Here is a 24856-nt window from a genome sequence, read left to right on the forward strand (position 1 = left end):
TTGACCCTGTGAGAGGGCAGGGACTGGTATTGACCCTGTGAGAGGGCGGGGACTGGTATTGACCCTGTGAGAGGGCAGGGGTTGGTTACTCACCTCTGAGACAGCTGCAGTCCAGTATACAATGCTGGATGCCAACACTATTTGGCCAGGCCAGTTCAGCACCCACTCCTCTCTTGAAGTGTTTGGGTAAGCAATGATAGCCTGTAGCATTACTTCACCCAAGGAGCTTTTCATCCCCTTTTCTACCTGAACATTAAAGAGATGACAATCAGGATTAGTATTTATCAATAAAACAATTTCCGGGATTTCAGTAACACACGATTCAAATAACGAGACTCCAAAAACCAATTGAACAATTCCCCATACACTTACCTGAGTGAGATTATTATTGTCTTCCAATAGAATCATAGAATCTCTACAGTGTGGAATCAGCCCCTTCAGCCCAAAAAGCCCCTCAGAGCATCCCACCCACCATAACCTGAACAGTAAGGGCAATAAAGCATGGTCAATCCACCTAGCCTGCGCAACTTTGGACTGTGGGAGGAAACCGGAGCACCCAGAGGAAACCCACGCTGACACAGGGAGAACATGTAAACTCCACACAGACAGTCACCCAAGGGTGGAATCAAACCTGGGTCCCTGGGGCTGTGAAGCAGCAGTGCTAACCACTGAGACACCGTGCCACCCCAGTTTCCAGGCATAACAGAATGTAATACAAATATCTGATATAAACTTCCCTTGTGGTGCATGACCATTTACACTGGTACTCTGTGTTGCTGTGGTAACAATAACTTTTCCATGCACGTTACAGTCTGGAGCAATGGGTCCCAATGGCGGAGTTTGCTCTACGTCCTGCGGCTGACCAGGAATCTCTCCCACTCTTCCTACCTGCAATGGGAGGAGTAACCAACCTGTTTGACCTTGTCATGAGCACATTGATTTTGACCCTCAAGTTCCAGTGTGGGGCTTGAACACAGAACTTTTGTCTCAGATGAAGGAACAGTACCCACTGCACCACAAGCCTCCTTAAAATTCCCATGACGACCCACATATGCATAATTCAATTAAATCAACACTTGATTATTGATGAGGGTAAGGCAGTGGATGTTGTTTACATGGAATTTACTAAAGCGTTTGACAAGGTGTCTCATGGTAGGCTGGTCCAGAAGATCAAATCACATGGAATCTATGGTGAGTTGGCAAAATGGATACAATATTGGCTTGGTCATAGAAGACCATAGGTTCTGATTGGAGGTCTGTGACAAGAGGTATTCTGCAAGTATTAGCGCTGGGACCCCTGTTGTTTGTAACGTATGTTAATGGTTTGAATGAAAATGTAGGTGCTGATGCCAATTTGAGGTAAATTTTGGAGTTGTGTACAGTGAGGAAGGATATGAAAAGATGTGGCAGGGTATAGATCAGCTGGAAAGTTGGGCAGAGAATGGCTCATGGAGTTTAATCCAGATAAGTGTGAGGTGACGCATTGTGGGAGGCCAACGCAGTAGTAAAGTATACAATAAATGACAGGACCTTTAGGAGCATTGATATACAGAAGGATCTTGGGGTACAAGTCCATAGCTCCCTGAAAGTGGCAACACAAATGGATAAAGTGGTAAAGAAGGCTTATGGTATGCTTGCCTTCATTGGTCAGGCTATACTGCAACTTTATAACACTTTAGTTCAGCCACATTTGGAGTATTTTGTGCCGTTCTGATCACTGGAGTATAGCAAGGATGTGGAGGCTTTGGAGAGGGTGCAGAAGAGGTTTACAAGGAGGTCACCTGGATTGGAGTGTATTAGCTAAAAGGAGAGGTTGGACAATGTTGGATTGTTTTTGCTAGAGCGTCAGAGGCTGAGGGGTGACCTGAAATAAAATATAAAAAATCATAAAAAATATAAAATGCATATAAAAGTATGAGAGGCATGGATAGGGTGGATATTTGGAGTCTTTTCCCAGGTAGAAGTATCAGCTACTAGGGGGCTAAGTTTAAGTTGAGAGGGGTAAGTTTAAAGGAGATGTGCAAGGAAATTTTTTTACACAGAAGATGGTAGGTGCCTATATCACACTGCCAGGAGAGATGGTAGTAGCAGATACGTTAGTAAAGTTTAGGAAGCATTTAGACAGACACATGAACATACAGAGAATAGAGAGATATGGACCATGTGCAGGCAGATATGAGTAATTTAGAATAGTATCACAGACATGGTGCGCCAAATGGCCTGTTACTGTGCTGTACTGTTCTATGCTCTATTTTATAATTGTCACAAAAACACTTCATTTGTTCTTTATCTTTGGTTCAATGAGGAAAATGTAAATGAATGAGGGAGAAAGAGTAAACAAGGGAGAGAGACAGAGACTGAAATGTTCTCATCGTCAACTTTTTCATATGATTGGACCATTCCCAGCCACGATGCTACACCCTGTGACCCAATCTTACAGGAGACAACCAATCAACGGGCTATATCCCCAGTCACCATCCAATGAGGAATGGTGGATGGATTGGGATTGGGTCATGCAGTTCAGAGCTGTAGAGGTGAACAACTGCAGCACTAGGACTGATGTGCAGAACTCAGGAAAAGGAGGAGAGTGAGGCAGCACAAACTGGAGAGGGATGTTGGTGTTGGAACTGGCCACCACATCTTGAGGTCCAAAATAATGCATTCAATCCTTCGCTGGGGAAAACTTCCATATGAACGTATTTCCCAGTGAATGCGCTGCAAAGTTCAAGCCAGCTCCTTTAGGTAAATTCAGTCTATTGTTCTGACTTCCCACATTAACTGCATCTTCTGTGAGGAGACACATGGCAAACGCATGTGCTGCTGGAAAATAATGGAAATGCCAAAATAGGGGACCATTCAACTCCCTTTATAGGCTAAACAGAACTGGTGAACAGCTAAACAATTGCCATTGAGATCACATCCCCTGGGCAAGTGTCAAGGAATGAAAACACATTAGGAACACAGACCAATGCATTTCTTTCCAATATTCCCCATAAGCTCCCACACACGGTCGTAGTCTCCAAGGGTCTGGGAAAATACCAGTAAAGGAGGGAAAAAAAGGTGAGGGAAAGCAAAAAATGAATGAGACAGACTGAGAATAATGGCAATGCTGATCAAGGTCACACAAGGTTTTAGACAATTACTAATTGTACCATAAATGCAAAAAGATGCACTTTATTCTACTATTCAAAGGTGCAGTGTGACATTGTCCACGTGGAGTTGTTGCTGAAACAGTATGATAAGAGAGGTTCCATCTTCTGGAAGAATTCATTGATTTGCTGTCTCTGCCTGGGATATAACCACAGCAAATACAAAGATTCCTTTTCAAAGAGTAATCTTGATGGTTCTCACAGTGACAGAACCACTGTCTGTCCAATCAATACAACAGCTATAGGCAGGTGATACTCTACATTCAATCAGTCCACTTTAGCACAAGCAGCTGGCAAAATCACAATTGATGTTAGGGACAGTCAAAAGCATTAGATAACTGCAGTTTGTGTCAGTGCTTTGCTAATGCAATCTATCTCACATGCTATTCCCTAAGTAACATCCTGGTCAAGCAGCTCTCATTCCCACAGATGTCTATCCCAACTGTTCTCCACAACTGGGTCTTACACGCATTTCATTTTCTGATCATGGCTTAAAGAACCTTACTGAATGGGGCAGAGAATGTCTATCCAGTTTCAATAGATAGATTTCCTGATAAATCTGTTTTGCTCAGAGTCAATGTCACTACTGTCACTGTTATTATCCTCTGTTCAGGTGATCATTCTTGCCTTCAGAATAAACTGTAGTAGCATCAAATTCAAAAAAAAGGTGAGAATCAGTTGAATATGATTAATCACTGTAAGATTGACAAAATTTGCTTACTTCAGCAGCTGGGCTGTCTGTAGTCCAGTCTTACTAAAAAATGTCAAATTGCGATTTGATAACTTTCATGGAAATTTAATTTTTAAAAGATCTGTTCCTGACCTATTCTAGATTTTGTTTCAAAAAATGTCCATTCATTCAAACTGCCATTGAGAGATTAGAGAGATCAACAGCAATGGAACATTTATTGATTTTTTAAAAATAATTTGTTCACTGTATGTAGGTATCATTAACACTTCCTTAATAATTTACTCCAGCACTTTCCTGCTGATAAGGCTCTGTACAGCTGCAGTAAAGTGTTTTTATTACATTCCCCTTGCAATAAACATCATCATTCCATTGATCTTAACATTTAACAAGCATTTAAATGTACATTGTGATGCCAAGTCATACAAGACTATGGGCTAAAGTGCTGGAAAATGGGATTAGAAAAGTTATGTGGTTGCTTTTCACTGGCACACTCGATGGGCTGAACAGCCTTCTTCTGTGCTACAGACTTTGATATGGTTGTCCAAGATTGTGATACATTCCATGGATTTCCAAGTTGCAGTCAGGACAGTCCACTAATCCAAAGATTTTGGACTAACCCTGTTGATTTGATTATAGAGTCATAAAGTCATAGAATTATATAGCACAGAAACAGACCCTTCGGCCCAACCAGTCCATGCCAACCAGATATCCTAAATTGACCTAGTCCCATTTCCCAGCATTTGTCCCATATCCCTCTAACCCCTTTCTAATCATTTACCCATCCAGATGCCTTTTAAATGTTGTAATTGTACTTCCTCTGGCAGCTTGTTCCACATACGCACCACCCTCTCTGTGAAAAAGTTGCTCCTCAGGTCCCTTTTAAATCTTTCCCCTCTCACCTTGAGCCTATGCCCTCTAGTTTGGACTCTCCTACCCTGGGAAAAAAACCTTGGCTATTATTAAATTAGTTCACTAGTAGAAAAATCAAGTAATGATCTCCTAACTTGGAGACAACAAAAAGAAATAAAGAAAGAAAGAAGGAGAACAGGCCCCCATCTACTTCAATGGAACTGAGGTTGAGAGGGTGAAGAGCATCAAGTTCCTCGGAGTAATGATAACCTGCTCTGGATTTCCCACATAGATGTGACAGTCAAGAAGGCACAACAACCCCTCTTCTTCCTAGATGGCTAGGGAAATTTGGCATGTCCATAATGTCCCTCACTAATTTCTACAGATGCACCATTGAAAGCATACTCTCCGGGTGCATACCGGCCTGGTATGGCAACTACTCTGACCAGGACTATAAGCAACTACAGAAGGTGGTGTGCACAGTCCAGACCATCACGGAAGCCAACCTTCCATCCATGGTCTCCACTTACACGGTTCGCTGCCAGGGAAAGGTGGCCAATATTATCAAAGACCCATTGCACCTTAGTAATGAACTACAACCTCTTCCATCAGGCAGAAGATAAAGAAGCCTGAGCACACGCACAAGCAGGTTCAGGAACAGTTTCTTTCTTTCTATGTTCTATGTTCTATGGCCCTTATCAGACTGTTGAATGGACTCTAGCCTCAAATAATGTATCCTGCAATGTAACCTGTATGCTTCTAAGTCTTTTTGATCTGTACATCCTTTGCTTGCTGTGATCTGCCTGTACCGCTCATAAACAAAGCTTTTCACTGTATTTTGGTACGTGACAATAAATCAATCGAATCAAATCAAATCAAGCCTTGTTAGTTTCTGGAGGTGAAATAAAAATAACAATATAATCAACAATTTATTTTCTCAACTGTACAGGTTCCCAGTTACACCAATTTCCACCTTAATACTTGGTTCTTAACACACTCTATTCCCTGATCACTCTGTTCCATACTCTCATCAATCCTGTCTATGAGTACAGAGAACTTCTGACTTGCATCCAAATTACAACTGCTAAAGAATTGGCAATTATTTAGACAGCCACCTTCAGTTAACTGTCACAGCTAACCTGTTTATGTCAACTAGGTATTTAACTAGCTCGCAGTTTCTTTTACAGTTTTAAAGTTCTAAATCAGATTCTAATTATTAATTAAAATTTCAGCTGGATAAATGCTGGACCAAATCCCACTTGTAACAAATTCCTGAGGGTGAATCGGATTGGTTATTTGGATGTTAGGTTCAGAAAGTGCTCCACCCCTGCGAAGTCTTCAGGGAACTTGCAGGTTACAAGTTGCTTGGATGTTAGGGACTTGTTTAAAAGGGAAGAAAGGGATAGAGTGAACTATTACACGGTAGTCAGCCTAAGCCAGGTGGTGGGAAAATTACTGGAAAATATCTAAGCGACAAGACAAATCTTCATTAAGGAAGAGTCAATTAATCAAAAATGACAGGAATTAATTTAGGGAAGGCAGTTTCTTTGTTTAGGGAAGGCTGCACCTGATAAATTGACAGACTTTCTTGACAAGGTAACAAGAAGTTTTGATGGGAATAGTGCATTAGATGAATTTTAGTTCGGCTTTTGATAAGCTCCCATGTACCTACCTAGAAAGGTAAAAGCTCATGTGAATTCTAAGATTAGGGATAGATGGGTCATTTTCCAAGTGGTAGGTAGTGACTAGCAGGCTACTTCAGGGATCAATGCTTGGACCGCAACTGTTCACAATATTTATTAATGATTTAGATGAGGGAACTAAATGTAATGTCTCTAATTTTGCAGGTGTCACAAAACTGGGTTGGAGACTGTGAAAAGGATCCTTGAGTGTGATTTGGACAGGCTGAGTGAGTGGGCAACTACATGACATATGTGGATAAATGTGAGGCTATCCACTTTGGTAGCAAAAACAGGGAGGTAGTTTGTTATCTGAATGGCAATAGATTGAGAAAGGGGAAGGTATAGTGAGATCTGGGTGTCTTTGTAAACCATTTGTAATATTTGCGCGACACAAATGCCAGGCAGTGACCATCTCCAATAAGTCAATCTAACCATTGCCCTTGACATTCAATGTCATCACCATTTCTGAATCCCCCACTATTGATCAGCCATCAACTGGGCTCACCATATAAACACAGTGGGTACAAGATCAGGTCAGAGGCTAGCAATACTGCAGTGACTAACTCACCTCCTGACCCCTCAAAGCCTGTCCACCATTGACAAGGCACAAGTCAGGAGCGTGATGGAATACTTCCCACTTGCCCAGATGAGTGCACCCCCGACCGCACTCAAGAAGCTGGACACCATCCAGGACAAAGCAGTCGCTTGACTGGCACTATATCTATAAGCATCCACTTGCTCCACCACCAATGCTCGGTAGTAGCAGTGTGTACTATCTACAAGATGCACTGCAGAAATTCACCAAAGATCCTCAGACAGCACCTTCCAAACCCACAACCATTTTTATCTAGAAGGACAAGGGCATCAGATACATAGAAACACCAACACCTGTAAACTCCCCTCCAAGCCACTCACTGACTTTGAAATATATCGCTGATCCTTTGCTGTCACTGGGTCAAAGTCCTGGAGTTTCCTCCCTAAGGGCATTGTGGGTTACCTACAACACATGGACTGCAGCGGTTCAAGGGCAGCTCATCACCACCTTCTCCAGGGCAACTAGGGATGGGCAATAAATGCTGGTACAGCCAGTGATGCCCACGTCCCACAAGCGAACAATATAAAAATGTTGTGTGCAGGTACAGCAGGTGGTGAAGAAGGCAAATAATATATTGGCCTTCACAGTGAGAGGTTTCAAATATAGCAGCAGGCATATCTTGCTGCAATTGTACAGGGCCTCAGTAAGATCACACCCAGTGTACTGTGTACAGTTATGGTCTCTTTATCTGAGGAAGGATAATCTGGCTATGAAGGGAGAGCATGAAGGTTTACCAGACTGATTCCTGGGATGGCAGGACTGACCTATGAAGAGAGATTGGATTGGTTAGAGCTATATTTACTGGAGTTTAGAAAAATGAAGGGAGGACACATGGAAAGTTGAACATTCTAACAGTACCAGAAAGGATAAATGCAGGAAAGATGTTCCCATTGACCAGGTTGACCAGAACCAAAAGTTACTGTTTAAGAATATGGGGTTGACCATTTAGAACTGGGATGAGGAGAAATGTCTTTACTAGGGAGTGGTGAGTCTATGGAACTCTGCCACAAAAAGTGGCTAAGGCCAAAACATTTCAAGGAGGAGTTAGATATAGTTTTTAAGGCTAAAGGGATCAAAGGGTATGGGAAGAAAGTGGGAACAGGGTACTGAGTTGGATGATCAGGCATGATCAAATTGGTTGTTGGAGCAGGCCCAAATGGCCTACTCTCGCCCCTATTTTCTATATTTCTAACTAGGATCAAGTTTAATTCCAAATTTGTTCAATGACAGGAAGCAAAGGATCATGGTCAGCTGATGATTTTGTAAATGGAAAGCTGCTTCTAGAGGTTTCCATAGTTTCGTGGTTTCCTTGTTGTTTTGTGGTATGTATCAATAACATTGCTTTGAATACAGGAGAATAATTGAGAGGTTTTCACGCAATACAGCAATTGGTGCTATTGTTGATAGTGAGGAGGGAAGCTGTAGACTGCAGGAAGGATCAATGGAATGATGGATACAGGGACAAATGGAATTTGGAGATGTGTGAGGCAATGCATTTGAGAAAGGCAAACAAATTGGGAGAACTGACAATTAATAGCTGGATAGCGAGAATTGTGGAATAACAGGGAGACCTTGGAGTGTGTGTTCACAGATCCATAAGCGTGAAAAGTTGACATGATGCTTACGAAGATGATTGGACACTTGCCTTTATTGGCTCAGGAATGGAACAAAAGAGCTGAGGGGGTAGTTGAGAATTATAGAAACACTAGTTAGAATACAGCTGGACATTGTGTGCAGTTCTGGTCACCACATTACAAAAGATATGTGATTTTACTGTAGAGAGTAAAGACATGATTGACGAAGATAATGACTGGTTTGGGGAAATTTAGTAGGAAGGTAAGATTGGATCGATTTCTCACTTTGGAATATAGGAGGCTGACGGAAGATTTAATTGATATGTAAAATTATGATGGATCCAGAGAATGGGGATAGGAATAGCCGATTCCCCTGGGTTGAAGGATCCATAACCAGGGAATATAGAGTTGGAAGTACAGGGCTCGAGGGATTTGAAGGAAAATGTTTTCACCCAGAGTGTGATAGGGATATGGAATTCATTGCCTGAAAATGTGGTAGAGACAGAAGTCTTTATCACATATTTAAAAAAAAAATTCAGATATGCACTTTAAGTGCCTAAAAAATTACAGACAAGGAACTGGACATGGGATTGAGCTGGATTCATTCCTGTGAGCCATACGAGATATGATGGGCCAAACAGCCTCCTCTTGTGGAGTAATTCTCTGATTATGGTTCTTGATGCAAAAAGTGCCCTCATGTATTTCAGACATCTTCAAAACTCAAGCAACAATCGACCATGAAATGATGAGCACCCCTTGAATTGAGAATATCACTAGAAGCAGTGCTTGACATTTCATCATCCTGGTTGCTCTTACAGGATGATATCAAGACAAGCACCAGCCACTGAAACATCCATTTTTAGTCTAATGACAGGATGTGGGTGTTGCTGTCTGAGCCAGTATTTATTGCCCTTGAGAAGGCGACACTAAGCTGCCTTCTTGAACCGCTGCAGTCCGTGTGCTGTAGGTAGACCCACAATGCCATTAGGGAGGGATTTCCAGGATTTTGACCCAGTGACATTGAAGGAACGATGATATGTTTCCAAGTCAGGATGGTGAGTGGCTTGGAGGGGAACTTGCAGATAGTGACCTTCCCGTGTATCTGCTGCCCTTGTCCTTCTAGATGGAAGTGCTTGTGGGTTTGGAAGATGCTGGCTAAAGTTGTTTGGTGAATTTTTTGCAGTGCATCTTGTAAATAGTACACACTGCTGCTACTGAGCGTCAGTGGTGGAAGGAGTGGATGTTCGTGGATGTGATGCCAATCAAGTGGGCTGTTTTTGCACTAGATGGTGTCAAGCTTCCTGAGTGATGTTCGAGCTGCACTCATCCAGGCAAGTGGGGAACATTCCATCACATTCCTGATTTATGCCTTGTAGATGATGGACAGGAGTCAGAAGCTAAATTCATCAATGCTGGATTCCTAGCCTCTGACCTACTCTTGTAGTCACTGTATTGTTGAGTTTCTGCTCAATGGTAACCCCCAGGATGTTGACAGTGAGGGATTCAATGATGGTAATTCCTTTGAATGCCAATGGGTGCTGGATAAATTGTGTCTTGTTGGAGATGGTCATTACTTGGCACTTGAGTTATGCAAATGTTACTTGCCACTTATCAGCCCAAGTTCTTGCTGCATTTGAACATAGACCGCTTCAGTATCTGAAGAGTTGTGAATGGTACTGAACATTATGTAATCATCAGTGAACATCCCACTTCTGACCTTATGATGGAAGGAAGGTCATTGATGAAACAGCTGAAGATGGTTGGATCTAGGACACTTCCTTGCAGAGATGTCCTGGAGCTGAGATGACTAACCTCCAACAACCACAACCATCTTCCCATGTGTGAGCTATGACTCCAACCAGCGATGACTTCTCCCAATGATTTTTAGCAACTTGGACTAGAAACACAGCTGAAGAATGCCTCAAACCGAGTGGATTAAAATAACAGCAGGACCTCTCAAGGTCTGACATGGGGCTGATTTTGCGTCTGAGAAATGGCCTAAAGGTCTCAAATCTTACCCAAGAAGATTACTGACAGCCTGGGAAACTGAGTTTTCATCAGGACAGTGATGATGAATTTTGTGATAGGATCTTTAGAACATATTATCTCCTTGTTAAAAGACAATAGAACCACTCTGTTTGGAAGGGATGTGGTCTGATGCCGGTGAGTCAGAAGGAACTGAACAAATGTTACAATATGCATTTACAATAAAGTGTCAATTGTCTTATTATATAGCATTTGCTGCAAACTCGACTGAGTTTAGAGCGAATGGTGACAGGAAGATGAACGGCAATTGCTGAGGAGATAGTAGGAACTGCAGATGCTGGAGAATCTGAGATAACAAGGTGTATTCTGAAGAAGGGTCTAGGCCTGAAATGTCAGCCTTCCTGCTCCTCTGATGCTGCTTGGCCTGCTGTGTTCATCCAGCTCTACACCTTGTTATATCAGCAATTGCTGAGATTGTGCTTAACAAAGATCTCAGTCTGGAATGCTTCCAAACACTGGCTCTAAAAACCAATGTCATGAATAGTCACAGATGGTGTTAAAAGCTGTTGTTGACTACACAAACACAGTGAAAACAATCAAGCTAATGTTTGCAATTCCTAATTAGTGTAATTTGTTTCCCCAGCAATTAGTCCCCCTTGTATCTTCATTGTGTTAAAATCAGGATCCAACTACTGAGTCATTCCCTTGTGCGAACTGTGGAATTTCTCCTCCCTCAGCCTTCTCATCAGCTTGGCTTCATGGCAGTAATTTGACTTCTAAGTCAATTGATCATAGTTTTAAGCTCCTCTTTAGCTCAGCATCTAGGTTTAACTCCCACTTCAGTGCAGCAGGCCCCATGGAAATGTACCAGATAGTCTGCTGATAAACAAAGGCCTGGATGTCAAACATCTCACAACACTACTTAAATCATAGCATCCCAACACTATGGAAGCAGGCCATTCAGCCCATCAAGCTCACACTGACCCTCCAAAGAGCAACCACCCAGACCTATCTCCCTTTCTCTATAACCCTGCATTTCCATGGGTACCCCACCTAGCCTGCACATCCCTGGACACTATGGACAATTTAGCATGGCCAATCCACCTAACCTGCACATCTTTAGACTGTAGGAGGAAACTGGAGCAGCTGGAGGAAACCCACGCAGACATGGGGAGAATGCGCAAACTCCACACAGATAGTCACCTGAGGGTGAAATCAAACCCAAGTCCCTGGCACTGGGACGCAGTAGTGCTAACCACTGTGCCACCATGCCAACCATTAAGAGCAAGGCTATCGTTCTGGAAAAGACCTGACCCCAGTCAGCGCTTGATGCAGTTTCTGGGAGCTTGCTGTGCACAAACTCTCCGTTATATTTGTGTTGAAACAATACTTCAACAGAATTTTATTGGATGCGACTTGAATGTTATAAGAATTACGAAGGGCTCAAAAGTCTTATTTTGTATTTCATCTTCTTCAACAGATTTACAAAACCAAATCCCACTCAGGGATGGTAGTAGTAATGTCACTGGACAGGAAATCCACAGACACGTGTAATACTCTGGAGACATGGGCTGAAAACCAACCATAACAGCTGGGGGATTTTAAACTCCATTAATTAATCTGACATTGAAACCTAGTCAACCACCAGTGTCTAACTGGTTAAAATGTTGCCAAGATTGTCAAAATAGAATGAGTCATTTCTCAGACTGGCCAATAGTGGTGTTCCCTGAATGTCAGTGCTGTACCCATAACTATAAATGATTTGTAGATTGGAATACAGAGTAAAATGGTCAAAATTTAGTGATAATAACTAAAGTTAGAGCATGTTATGATAATACCAATTATCTGCAAAAGATAGGTTAACAGAATGGGCAGACAAGTGCCAAATGGAGTTTAATACAGAGTAGAGTGAGGTGATGCATTTTGCCAGATGAGGTAACGTGAGGAAAATTTACTTAGTGAAGAGACAGAGAGGGATTGAGGAGTTCATCGAACTTTGTTGGGAGGATATTATTGAGGAGCAGTCAGCAAAACCTAAAGGATCCTGTGCTTGAAGGTACAAGATCTAGGGGACACAGATTTAATATTTGGGCAAGAGATGCATGAAGGATGTGAGGAAGAAGTGATTCCCACAGCAAGTGGTGATGACCTGGAACCTGTTGCCCTCCCATTGAGATTGCTGGAAGCAGAGACAATCAATGATTTCAGAATTAAATTGGATAAGCACTTGGAAAGAAATACACAGGTCTATGGAGGTACACTAGGAGAAATGGGATTGGCTGGTTTGCCCTATGGAGAACTAGCATAGCTCTGAGGGGTTGATTAACCTGCTGCTGCACTTTAATAATTGTACAGAGCAGATTTTTGTTACCAAGCTGAAAATGTTCCAATCTGGCAGAGCCACCTGAGTTTGAAGGTCCCCATTACATCTCAGAGACAGTAGGAACTGCCGATGCTGGAGTCTGAGATAACACAGTGTAGAGCTGGATGAACACAGCAGGCCAGGCAGCATCAGAAGAGCAGGAAAGCTGATGTTTCGAGTTGGGACCCTTTTTCAGAAATGGAGGAGGAGAAGGGGGCTCTGAAATAAATAGAGAGAGATCCACCGATGTCTTTCCGGAGGGAGGCGGATAACTTCTTCAAGGTAGGCATCCCTAGAAGAGGCTTCGCAGTAGGGTTATAACTTCTCACGTTTGGTCCAGTGAGGCGAAGCAGAAGACTATCAGGACTTCTGGCCCAGGATGAAGATTGTAGGTGGGAATAGGAATGGGACATTGGCAAGATTGGCTGATAAGAACAGCCATCTTGATTCATTTGAGACATTGTCCTAGTTATATTAAAAGTAGCTCGGCTCTCTAACCCTCATCCATCATGCAATCCCACTCCCAGCCAGTTTCCATGCCAATTCCATGTCACCTCCATGCCATATTCACATCAGATATGCACATAATGAGCATTTATATTGAGCAAGTTCTCTGTTCCTGCTGATACAGTTTCCAATTTGGTTCATTATGAATGCCTGGCTGAACTCCAAATCTTAAACTGGATTAGCTCAGTGGCATTCTGTATTCACAAACAGAAGCAGAATGTTTACTTTGTTTGATTTGTACCTTTAAGAGGTTATAATATGTTATTCTTTCTCTGATCTCTTTTGTCAATGTTTTTTTTAGACAATCAGGAGTGTGAAGTGGGTCTGTTACTGATTCTATAAAGGCACTGTCTGATTTATACTTTTATAGTGTTATAGTAACAGTGGATTTCTGACTGGGTGCTTTATTTTTCCTTCAGGATTTCAATGCTTGCCATTGTCATTGTTTGTTGGCTACATATGTACTGAGTGAATGGGAATGAAAGTTGTGTAGAGATGGGGGAAGGGGGAACATGAACGGGACATGACAGGGCATGGGTAAGACATTCTAAATTTACCTTCTGAAAGGTTCCCAAAAAGACAATGTGCCACAGCTCCTCTGAAGGGGCACGAACCCTGAGTCAGTGAGAAGCTAATTTGACTCCCTGCAAATTGCAGAGGGAGGGCGTTGCAGTTATGCGATGTTTACCCTAATGGAGCTGGCCAGGTTAGGAGAGGTGAATGTCGTGCAAAGATGTGCAGGTTAGGTGGATTGCCCATGCTAAATTGCCTGTAGTGTTCAGGGACGTGCAGGCTTAGGTGGGTTAGCCATGGGAAATGCAGATTACAGGGATAGGGTGAGGGGCTGGGTCTGGGTGGGATGCTGTTCGGATGGTCAGTACAGACTCAAAGGGGCCGAATGGCCTGCTTCCACACTATAGAGATTCTATGATTCCATGCAGGCTGTCCTCACACTTATCCTTCACCAAGTAGAATTGCTAACACTGGGAATGGGGGCAGGAATCCCACAATCAGCACCCACCCACCACTTCCAAATACCCCCACGAGAATCTGCCTGTGTCTCTCTGAACATTGTCACTAGGACACTGACCTGCTGTAGCAGGGTATATGACTTTCATAGTAAATATGCAGTAATCGTAGAATGGAAGGCAAACAGCCAATTGTCTCTGTGTTGAGGATGGATTTAGTTAGCCTCACCCCTCACTCTGACATCATTGCGCAGTGAGTGTGGTTAATGACCCCCTCATTCCATACCCTTACTGTCCAGTCACTGTCCAGGGATGTAATTTTTTCCCTATGGACTCCTGGAAGGTTCCATGATATGATTTGTGTTGATGGGTTTTTTTTTGAAGAAATGTCACATCTATTTGATGCAAAGAGCTTAGGCATTGAGTGTATAGATTGTCAAAGACTTCTGAGGTGCTTCAAGTGGAGCTTGTTACGATCTGGTAAAAATGCTGGTTGACTGATGGAGAACGTCTCCTGTTTGAATTGGTATGTGCTAGGGATTAGCACTCAGCCCATTTCATAGAATCCCATCAGTGTGGAAACAGGCCCTTCGGCCCAACAAGTCCACACCGACCCTGAGAGCATCCCCCCAGACCCATCCCCCCTAACCTACACATCCCTGAACACTATGGGCAATTTAGCATGGCCAATCCACCTAGCCTGCACATCTTTGGACTGTGGAAGGAAACCGGAGCACCTGAAGGAAACCCATGCAGACACTGGGAGAACTTGCAAACACCACACAGACAGTCGCCCGAGGGTGGAATCATACCTGGGTCCCTAGCGCTATGACGCAGCAGTGCTAACCACTGAGCCACCATGCCACCCTTTCTGTCATCTGATTTGGAATTGGGCTTTGAGGGTGTGCGATATTACAATTTATTAACATTAGAAACATAGTCAGATTTTACAAAGCATGTGGGTGAATGTTGTTACGCAAGGGCTTTGGGCCCTTGGAGTAATCTTGCAATGATGTCACGGAGCTACACATCACTGGGTATAAACAGCACAGTGTGGCTGAATTAGATCATTCTACACTAGACTAGATGACATTGTTTTCTGGAAAATATGGAGTAAACACAGGTATGACCACATGAAAATGATAGTTTAGTCCTTACCTAAGTTAGACCCTGGTATACCTATGATTACTACATACAGTACGGTTAAGTTTTAATGCACAACTATGTGTTATTTTGAAATCCAGGCCTAAAGACAGTCCTTCACTTTGCCTTCTACTCAACCTATCTGCAAAGAACCCAAACTCATAGTGTGGCATCAACCCAAAAAGGAGTTCAGGACGACACAGATCCATTCATTGAATAGATAGGGAGCTGATACAATTTATGTTGATGGGAAGAAGCTCAGAGAATTATTCTGGGCTGAAAACAAAGTTTGGGAATATCTGTGTCATAAAAGGACATGGTGTGTGTTTGAGAAGAAAGACCTCAAGGGTTCAGTGACAGATTTCCTTGATTGCTAAAGTACAGGCCATTCACATCTTGGGTTTTATAAATAGCAGCATTCAGGATAAGAGTAAATTCGTACTGAGAAACTGTACAAAACACTGGCCAGACCACACAGTAAGGAATTAGAAACAAGAGGAAGGGGGCAGCATGGTGGCTCAGTGGTTAGCACTGCTGCCTCACAGCACCAGGGACCTAGGTTCAATTCCACCCTCAGGTGACTGTCTGTGTGGAGTTTGCACATTATCCCCATGTCTGCATGGGTTTCCTCCGGGTGCTCTGGTTTCCTCCCACAGTCCAAAGACGTGTAGGTTAGGTGGATTGGTCATGCTAAATTGCCCATGGTGTTCAGGGATGTGTGGGTTATAGCAGGGTGGATCTGGGTGGGATGCTTTGAGGTTCAGTGTGGACTGGTTGGGCCAAATGGCCAGTTTCCACACTGTAGGGACTCTATGGTTCTTTCAATCCTTCAAGCCTGTTGTGCCACTCAGTTCAATCATGGCTGACCTGTATCATAGCTCCTTTACCCCAACTGGGTACCAGAACAACCTATACCTTACATTTTCAATGAACTTCAAGTTTTTGGGAGAGGGAGTTCCAAGTTGTTTTGTGTGAAAAGGTTTTTTATGATGTCCTCCCAGCTCAATTGAAAGTTTTGTTTCCACACGGCCCTCAGCTCCCCTCCACAGAGAAAATAGTTTCTCTCGACCAATCCTGTCAAGTCTTTTAATCACTTCAGCTAGACAATCTCCTCATCATCCATACTGAAATGGAAGGAAGGAATACAAGCCGTGTTTGTGTAACCCGTCCTCATAACAACCCTTTTGCCCTCAATACTATTTTGGTGAATGCGTGCTACACCTCCTCCAGGGTTGATATATCCCTCCCAAGGTGCAGTGTCCAGACCCAAATCCAGATATTTCCGATGGGAGTCTAACCAGAGCTCTGTCCAGCTGTGAGATTACTATCACTTCTTTACAATCAAGCTTGCTTGAGATAAAGGCCAGCTCCTATGTTTGTCTTGACTTAGTTTTTTGAGTTCTGAGTGCAGTTTAAGTGCCAGCTGAGAACCATGGAGAAACACTGCTCTGGAGAGCAGTGATGATGGAAAACAGAGGAGAGAGATTGATACAGGGCTTTGGGGACAATTTTGGGATAGTGGGTTCAGTTTGGGAGTGATAGAGGGCTATAAGGAGAAATAAGCAGTGGAATTAATTTGGCGATTGATACAGGCCTATGGGGAGACAGTGTGGCAATGGGATTAGTTTGGGAATTGATACAGGAGTATGGGAGAAAGCAGACCAGTGGGATTAGTTTAGGATTGATACAGGGCTATTGGGAGAGCATAGGACAGTGGGATTCATCTGGATTGATGCAGGGCCATTGTATGGAGCAGTGGGATTAGTTTGGGATTGATATGAGATATTGTGAGAGTGGGGCATGAGATTATTTTGGGATTTGTCAGGCAAAGAATTCAGACATGATTGGTCCATTGACTATTGACTAACCCTAACCCCAACCCTAACTTCAGCAGATTTAAGGGTTTCCACCTGATGTAGGAAAACGAAATGGCAGAAATTTCCTTAGAAGCCCAAGACTATAACTTGTCTTCATTTGTGTTTTTATTACAATGACAGATTAATGAACTGTGCAATTCAATGAAGAATGAAGCTGATATTTGGAGTCAATGTGGCCACTTTTCTCAGGAGTGTATTTTATTTCCTCCCCCAGTGTGGAATATAAATTATGATATCACCAATTTGGTTTTGTTGCTGAGGGTAAACACCATTTCTCATGAAATAAAAAAACACATTGGATAGGATTAATATGAAGAAGATGTTCCTATTTTCATACATAATTTAGGTTTAAATTTTGATTTATTATCACGTGTACTCAAGTACAGAAGTACAGGAGTATCGAGAAAGCGTATAATGTCACCACACACGGCGCCATCTTTGGTACAAGGTATCTAGGTACAAAAACCTCAGGTACAAAGTAGCAAAAGAAACAAAGTTAAAAAGTTAAGCATTCATAGAATAAGTAGAAAATAAAGAAATAAGGTAATCATTAAAATTAAAGTCCTTCGTAACAAACTAGAAAAATAAAGGAATAAAGTTAAAAGTTCAATGGTCTTTGATGAGTGCTTGCTGGGGTCCCAATCTCCTGTACTTAGCTCGCTCTCCGGAGGATCTCAGCTGTCTGTTATTGCTACTGCTGCCACAGATCCTGGGGGACTTCCCTCACCACTTGCTCTTCCTGCACTGGGCCGTGATGCCATCATCACCACTGCTGCTGCTGCCTCTGATCTCCTTCTGCTGCCTCCAGGGATGTAGCCGGGCAGGATCCGCTCACAGCCACTGATCGCTCGGGTACACGCAGGGCCCCACTCTCATTGCCAGCTGTCTTGGTCACTGAGCCAGAAGACCACCATGTGTCGCTAAAAGACTCCCACTCTGGGCTGGGAGGACACCTCCCTGGGTCCATGCTGAGGCCGGGAGAAGAAAGAAGAAACATGAAGAGAGAAAGAAAAGGAGGAAATAAAGAGGGAAAAAGCAGAAAGAAATGGACGGAGCAGATGAGCTCTGGCAGAAGTGTCCTACTCTGCCACCATCTTATATATGTATATATAACTATATACGTATACATGTTCATTAATTAAAAAAAGAAAGACTTTCATTTATGTAGCACTTTTCATGACCAACACATGTCTTAAAGCACTTTGCAGTCAGAAGTAAAGGAAAACCCAAAGAAATCCAGATGCTGGAAATCAGAAACAAAAACAGAAATTGCTGGAAAAGATCAGCAGGTCTGGCAGCATCTGTGGAGAGAAAGTGTTATTGTTTCGGGTCCAGTGACCCTTCTTCAGGACAGAAGAAAGGTTCTGAGGAAGGGTTACTGGACCTGAAACATTAACTCAGCTTTCTCTTCACAGATGCTGCCAGACCTGCTGAATTTTTCCAGCAATTTCTGTTTTTGTCACAGTCAGAAGTACTTTTTACAGTGTAGTCACTGTTGTGATACAGGAAACACACCAGTCAATTTGCAGACAGCAAGAATTTACAACCGCAATGACTTAATTGTTAGATAATTTGTCTTTGTGATATTGATTAAGGATAAATATTAGCTTGACATAAGGTATAACTCTATGTTAAGTCCCAGAGAAGATTTAACCTCTATAAGAGACAGACAGGGTTCTTGGAAAATCTCATCTAAGAGACAGGACTTCTGGTAGACTGGAGTGGCACCTTTGATGAATTGTAGTGATTAAACTAATTGTTTCACCAATGTATTAGAATGGCCTTGGGAAAGTGATCACAATAGTGACACAAGCCTAGTTGTCAAATTAGAGAAATATTGCCTCATACAGATGATACACAGATTCTTTGTTATTGAATCATTCAGTGGCTATGTGTGTCACCGATCAGGCAGCATTGAGTGCTCATCTGTAATTGCTCTTTAGAAGGTGTAACTGAGCTCCTCTTGAACCACTGCAATCCATTTGGTTTGGGAAGATTCACGATGCAGGTGTTTCCAGGATTTTGACAGCGGAGGAACAATGATACATTTCCAAGTCAGGATAGTGAGTGATTTGGAGGGGAACTTGCAGGTGGGTGTGTTTCCATGTATCTGCTGCCCTTGTCCTGCCACATGGAAGTGGTCATGGGTTTTTAAGCATTCTGTGGAAGGTGTTCTGGTAAGTTTTTATAGTGCATCTAGTTTATAATACACATTACTGCCACTGTGCTTTGGTGTTGGAGGAAGTGAATGTTAAAAATGGGTAGATGTGGTGCCAATCAAGCCAGCTGCTTTGATAGTGTCAATCTTCTTGAGTGTTTTTGGAGCTGCACCCATCCAGGCAAATGGGGAGTATTTCATAACACTCCTGACTTGTGGCTTGTAGGTGGTGGACAGGCTTTGTGGAGTCAGGTGGTGACCTTCTTGCTCCGGGATTCCTAGCCTCTGACCTGCTCTTGTGGCCACTGTGTTAATATGGCTAAAATAAAACAAACAACTGAGGATGCTGAAGATCTGAAACAGAAATTGCTGGAGAAACTCAGTAGGTCTGGCAACATCTGTGGAGAGAAAGTAGAGTTAACATTTTGAGTCCTGTTCTGAAGAAGGGTCACTAGACTTGAAATGTGAACTCTGCTTTCTCTCCACACATGCTGTCAGACCCCTTGAGTTTCTCCAGAAATTTCTGTATTTACATGGCTAGTCCAGTCCAGTTTCTGGTCAATGTAACCCCCAGGATGTTGAGGTGGAAGAATCAGTGCTGGGAATACACCCAACTCCAGATGCACCAGTCTCAGATTACTTTTATTTACTAACTCTTTACTCAAACTCAGTTTTGCCTCTTCAGTATCTTACTTACTGAATTAATAACTTCCTGATAGCCCCTGTTAAATACCTCCCATGGATTCTTTTTACTTTCCTTTTCACCTTTTGTTGTTTCGTCAGCTCTTCCTGCCTGCTGGATTTATATTTCTCCTTGTGCATGTCCCAAGCTTTGCTTGGATTTGCAGATCCACATCCAAAATGTCTGAAAGCCACATTAAAGTGTTTCATCACTGATTCCTCAGTTACTGATCCTCATCATCTTCCAGTTATTTTCATTAGGCCTAAAATACTTTCCTCAAGCCCAGTGTATTTGCATTTATTACCTCCATGCTTGCTAATATCTCTCTAATTGTTTCCTTTATGCAATGAGCCTGAACGTATTTGATCAGAATAAAAGTCAATCTAATGAGTCTATAATTCTCAGGGAAATGAACAAATGTAACAACATTGAAACAGGCTATTGAACCCAACAAGACCATATTGGTATTTTCTCATGCATGTTAATAGTTTAAATTATGCTTCTTTCTCCTGTTCCTCCAACCCTGTTCTTCCACCCAACCAATCTCATCCTCAATGCTGACATTTTGCCATATCCACGAGCCCTGGAAATGAATTCTATAGCGTCATGGGTCTCTGTGAAGGAATATCCTCTGGTCTTTGTTTGAAATCCTTTATATTTGACCTACTGCTTTCTGTTGTGGTACACTGATACAGTGTGAAAAGAGGCTATTTGATCCAGCGTCACTATACTAGCTCATGGAGAGGGCTGTGAATTAATCCTATTCTTGTGTTCTTTCCAGACAGCCATACAATTCTTTTTCCATTTTGAATATTTATCCATTCCTTTCAGAGATTCTTTCTGCTGCTTCCATTAGCATTTTAGCCACTTATATTGCAGAGTGCCATAGCTCACTGTGTGCACTTAAAAATAATTCTTGTATGGGTCTTCTTCCAATCTGTTTAAATCCATGCATCTCTGGTGACTGACCCTGCTGACACAACTGTCTTCCTATTTACTTGTTTAAAATCCCTCATTTCTTTAATTGCTCCTCTTGCTCCTCTCTGCTCTTGAGAGAACTATACCAGCTTCTCCAATCTTTCCACATAACTGAAGTTTCTTGTCCCTGATCCCATCCCAATAAAAGCTTCTCTTCACTGTTGCAAGGCATATGCTCTGAACTGAACACAATACTCCATCTGGGACTCACACATGGTTTATTAAGGATTAATATTGCTATAGAAGGCAGTTAGTATCTGGAAGGGTTAACTGACATCTGGCAATAAACTCTACCCATCATGATATAAAGCATTCTTCATGGACGGTTCTAACCTGTGTCTTTTAGTCTGTAAGTTGTCACCTTAGTGCTAAGTCTCTGTAGCTAAATAGTAATGTCTTTACTAGAATGCTTAGCCTGATGGCTTACATGAGACTGCCACGGATCTCAGATGTAATGTAACTAGTTATTAAGTACTATATACTAAACTTTTACTGTAGATCAAACTCACTTCTGTCAAAGACTTTATTTGGGCAATATGGTATTGGTAGCTCAATAAAAGAGATCAGTGGCTATGAATCTGCACAAGGATTCTCAAATGGTTCGGACAAACTTGAAATCTTTGTACTTCACCCCCTTACTATATTATAATTTTTATTATTTTTATTTATTATAGTAGAGCCTAGAAACCCACGTGAAGGGAATGAAGGTATGGTTGCCAAATTTGCTGGTGACAAAAAGATAGGTAGGAAAGTTAGTTATGAAGAGGACATTGGAAGACTACTGCAAGTTATACATAGGATAAGTGATCAAAGTTTTTGAGAAGATTTTAGGTTAAGTGAATAGGCAAACATCTGGAAAATGGAGTATAGTGGAGGAAAGTATGCAATAGACCATTTTGGCAGGAAGACTATAAACAACACATTTAATGTAATTGATGAGAGATTGCAGAGCTGAGATGCAGAGAGATATGGGTGTCCTAGTGCACGGATCACAGAAGGTTAGTGAGCAGGTACAGCCAAGTAATGAGAAGAACTACTGTGTGCAGTAGTCACCTTATTTAAGGAAGATATAGTTGCCATTGAGGGAGCACAATGGAGGTTCACCAGATTAATACCTGGGATGGCACAATTATTTTATAAGGAGAGATTTGAGGAAACTGAGTCTAGAATTTCTAGGAATAAAAAGATGACAAGTGAATGTCATTGAACCTTACAACATTCTTATGATTCTGGAGGGGCAGTTGAAACTGAACTGTATTAACTTTGGCTGGTAGCTCTACAACCAGGTGACATTAGCACAGGAATAAGGGCAGGCTATTTAAAATGGAGCTGAGGACAAATGACCTACTCCCTACTCCCTTATTCAAATCAAAACAAAGATACATTCCTACACTAACGTAACTCCAACATCAAATGATCAATCAGCCCCAGTTTCAGTATTTTAAGTAAGATAATTAAACAAATATTGTAATTGGTTCTATCATAATGACTGTGTTAATGGCAGTTCCATCACAATTTAGGACCCAGTAATTAAAAAGTGAAGGTGGTAATTATTATTTTAATATTCTATTTGTCTGATAAATTGTTAACTAAACTTTGTAATTAGTATGTAGACAACAGGAGCAAGATATTCTTCATACTTTACTGTCATAAACATGTCAAATGTTTATGAAACTACCTCCAAACAGAATCTGTAACTTGAGGGGACATGGGAGACACAGTCAGGAACATCATCTTCAAAATGAGTCTCCAACATTGACCATATCCCTTTTCATCCCCTTATTTTGATTTTAAAAGGATAGAAATTCTCAGTTTGTGGATATTCTCAGGAAGGCCCGAGTTTATTGTCCATCTCCAACTCGAGAAAGTGATGGGAATTGCCTTCTTGAATGCCATTATTGACTTGTTTGCCAACGGCACAGAAGTCATGGGGGGTGAGATTGCCCTAATGGGCACATGGGACCTTCTAAAGACCTACACCTCTTTCTGCTGTTTGTCTTCCTTCCACTCTGCCCTCGGGTTGAATAATTACTGCAGAAGGTGAAATGAGGCCCTCGAGAGGCAGTTAATGGCCAACGTTGGTTCCTAAAAGGCTGAAAGATACCTGCTATATGGGGAAATCAGGTCTGGGGTACACTAGTCACCTGCTTGATGTACATACAAGTTGGAGAAGCGGGAAGATTGCAGAAAACTTTCCCAGTCAGCCCAGGGGCCCACTGGATCTGTCAACCAATTGTGGATTGGCACTGACCTCATTCATTTCTCTTAGATCAGCACCTTCCAGCAACAGTCTGGTGTTGACCATCAACCAGAAACTGAACTGGATTCACTACATAAATATTGTGGCTACAAGAGCATTTTAGAGGTTAGTAACTCACCTGACTCACCACCATCTACACGGTACAAGTTTGGAGTGTTATGGAATACTCCCACATACCTGGAGGCGTGCAGCTCCAACAATAGTCCAGAAGCTTAACACCATCCAGGACAAAGCAGCCCAAATGACTGTTTGTGGATGTGGTGCCCTTGACCTCTTCATCACCAACGCTCAGCAGCTGCAGTGTGTACCAACTTCAAGATGCACTGCAGAAGTTCACCACAAAGATCCTCAGACATGACCACTTCCGTCTAGAAGGACAAGAACTGCAGATCCATAGGAACACCACCATGTGCAAATTCCCCTCCAAGCTACTCACCATCCTATGTTGGAAATATATCACCATTCCTTTCACTGTTGCTGGGTCAAAATCCTGGAATTCCTGCCCTAACAATACTGTGGGCCTACCTACAACATATGGACTGCAGCAATTCAAGGCAGCAGCGCACTAACAAGGGCAACTAGGGATGCCATGAATGAATAGAAAGAGCCTTGCATTGCAGGTTAGCAGCTTGATTTCCAGGAAAAGCAATTATCACAGGCCTATTTCTGAATCTCACGGGTTTTGGGTATGCCATATATTTTCTTTGAAAGCATGGAATTAATTATTACCCCACAAGGGCACTGGCAAAGTCACCTGTCCCAAATGATCCTGTACACACACCATATTTTAAGTGTGCAGTCTTGAGATAGTTATTGATACCCTGAGCTTCAGTTGTTTATGGTAAGTGAAACAAGTCACAAATTCCTTCATTGTATCAAACTGAAGTGATCATTCATTGCCTTTCATTGTTCTGTCAACATGGATTTCAGTGATTTTTTACACCGTGTCTAGTGAGACAAATATTTCATTCATGATAAGACAGTAATAGCATCTAAATATTTGATGAACATTCTTTGCCAAACAACCAATTGCCATAAATGAAAGTCAGTAAGCAGAGAGGAGAAATCAGTTTACAGGGAGCTTTATTTGAATAAATTTCGACGCTAAATAAAAACAGATGCATGACCAAAGCAAAACCCTGTTGCCCCTCCCTTAGTGCGCACTAGGGCTGCTGTAATTGACTGAATACTGTCAACTTAAGATAACAAGGTGTAGAGCTGGATGAACACAGCAGGCCAAGCAGCATCAGAGGAGCTGGAAGGCCGACGTTTCGGGCCTAGACCCTTCCTCAGAAAAAAAAAAAAATTTTTTTTGTTTTTTTTCTGAAGAAGGGTCTAGGCCCGAAATGTCGGCCTTCCAGCTCCTCTGATGCTGCTTGGCCTGCTGTGTTCATC

The 24856-nt window shown here is 42.3% G+C and overlaps 1 protein-coding gene across 2 annotated transcripts in view; it reads right to left on the reverse strand.

The window, feature by feature from the left end:
• Positions 1-24856, reverse strand: part of LOC109934535 (dynein axonemal heavy chain 3-like) — a 429003-nt gene that overhangs the window by 182801 nt on the left and 221346 nt on the right. For both annotated transcript variants that reach the window (XR_007264478.1, XM_048610380.1), the window contains exon 26: positions 94-246. Coding sequence is in view for 1 of the 2 variants with exons in the window: in XM_048610380.1 (XP_048466337.1) it covers positions 94-246 (153 nt within the window). In the remaining variant the exon portion in view is untranslated. The remainder of the gene's footprint in view (positions 1-93; positions 247-24856) is intronic.

This window comes from Rhincodon typus, chromosome 22, assembly GCF_021869965.1.
Source record: "Rhincodon typus isolate 14 chromosome 22, sRhiTyp1.1, whole genome shotgun sequence".
NCBI classification, from domain to species: domain Eukaryota; kingdom Metazoa; phylum Chordata; class Chondrichthyes; order Orectolobiformes; family Rhincodontidae; genus Rhincodon; species Rhincodon typus.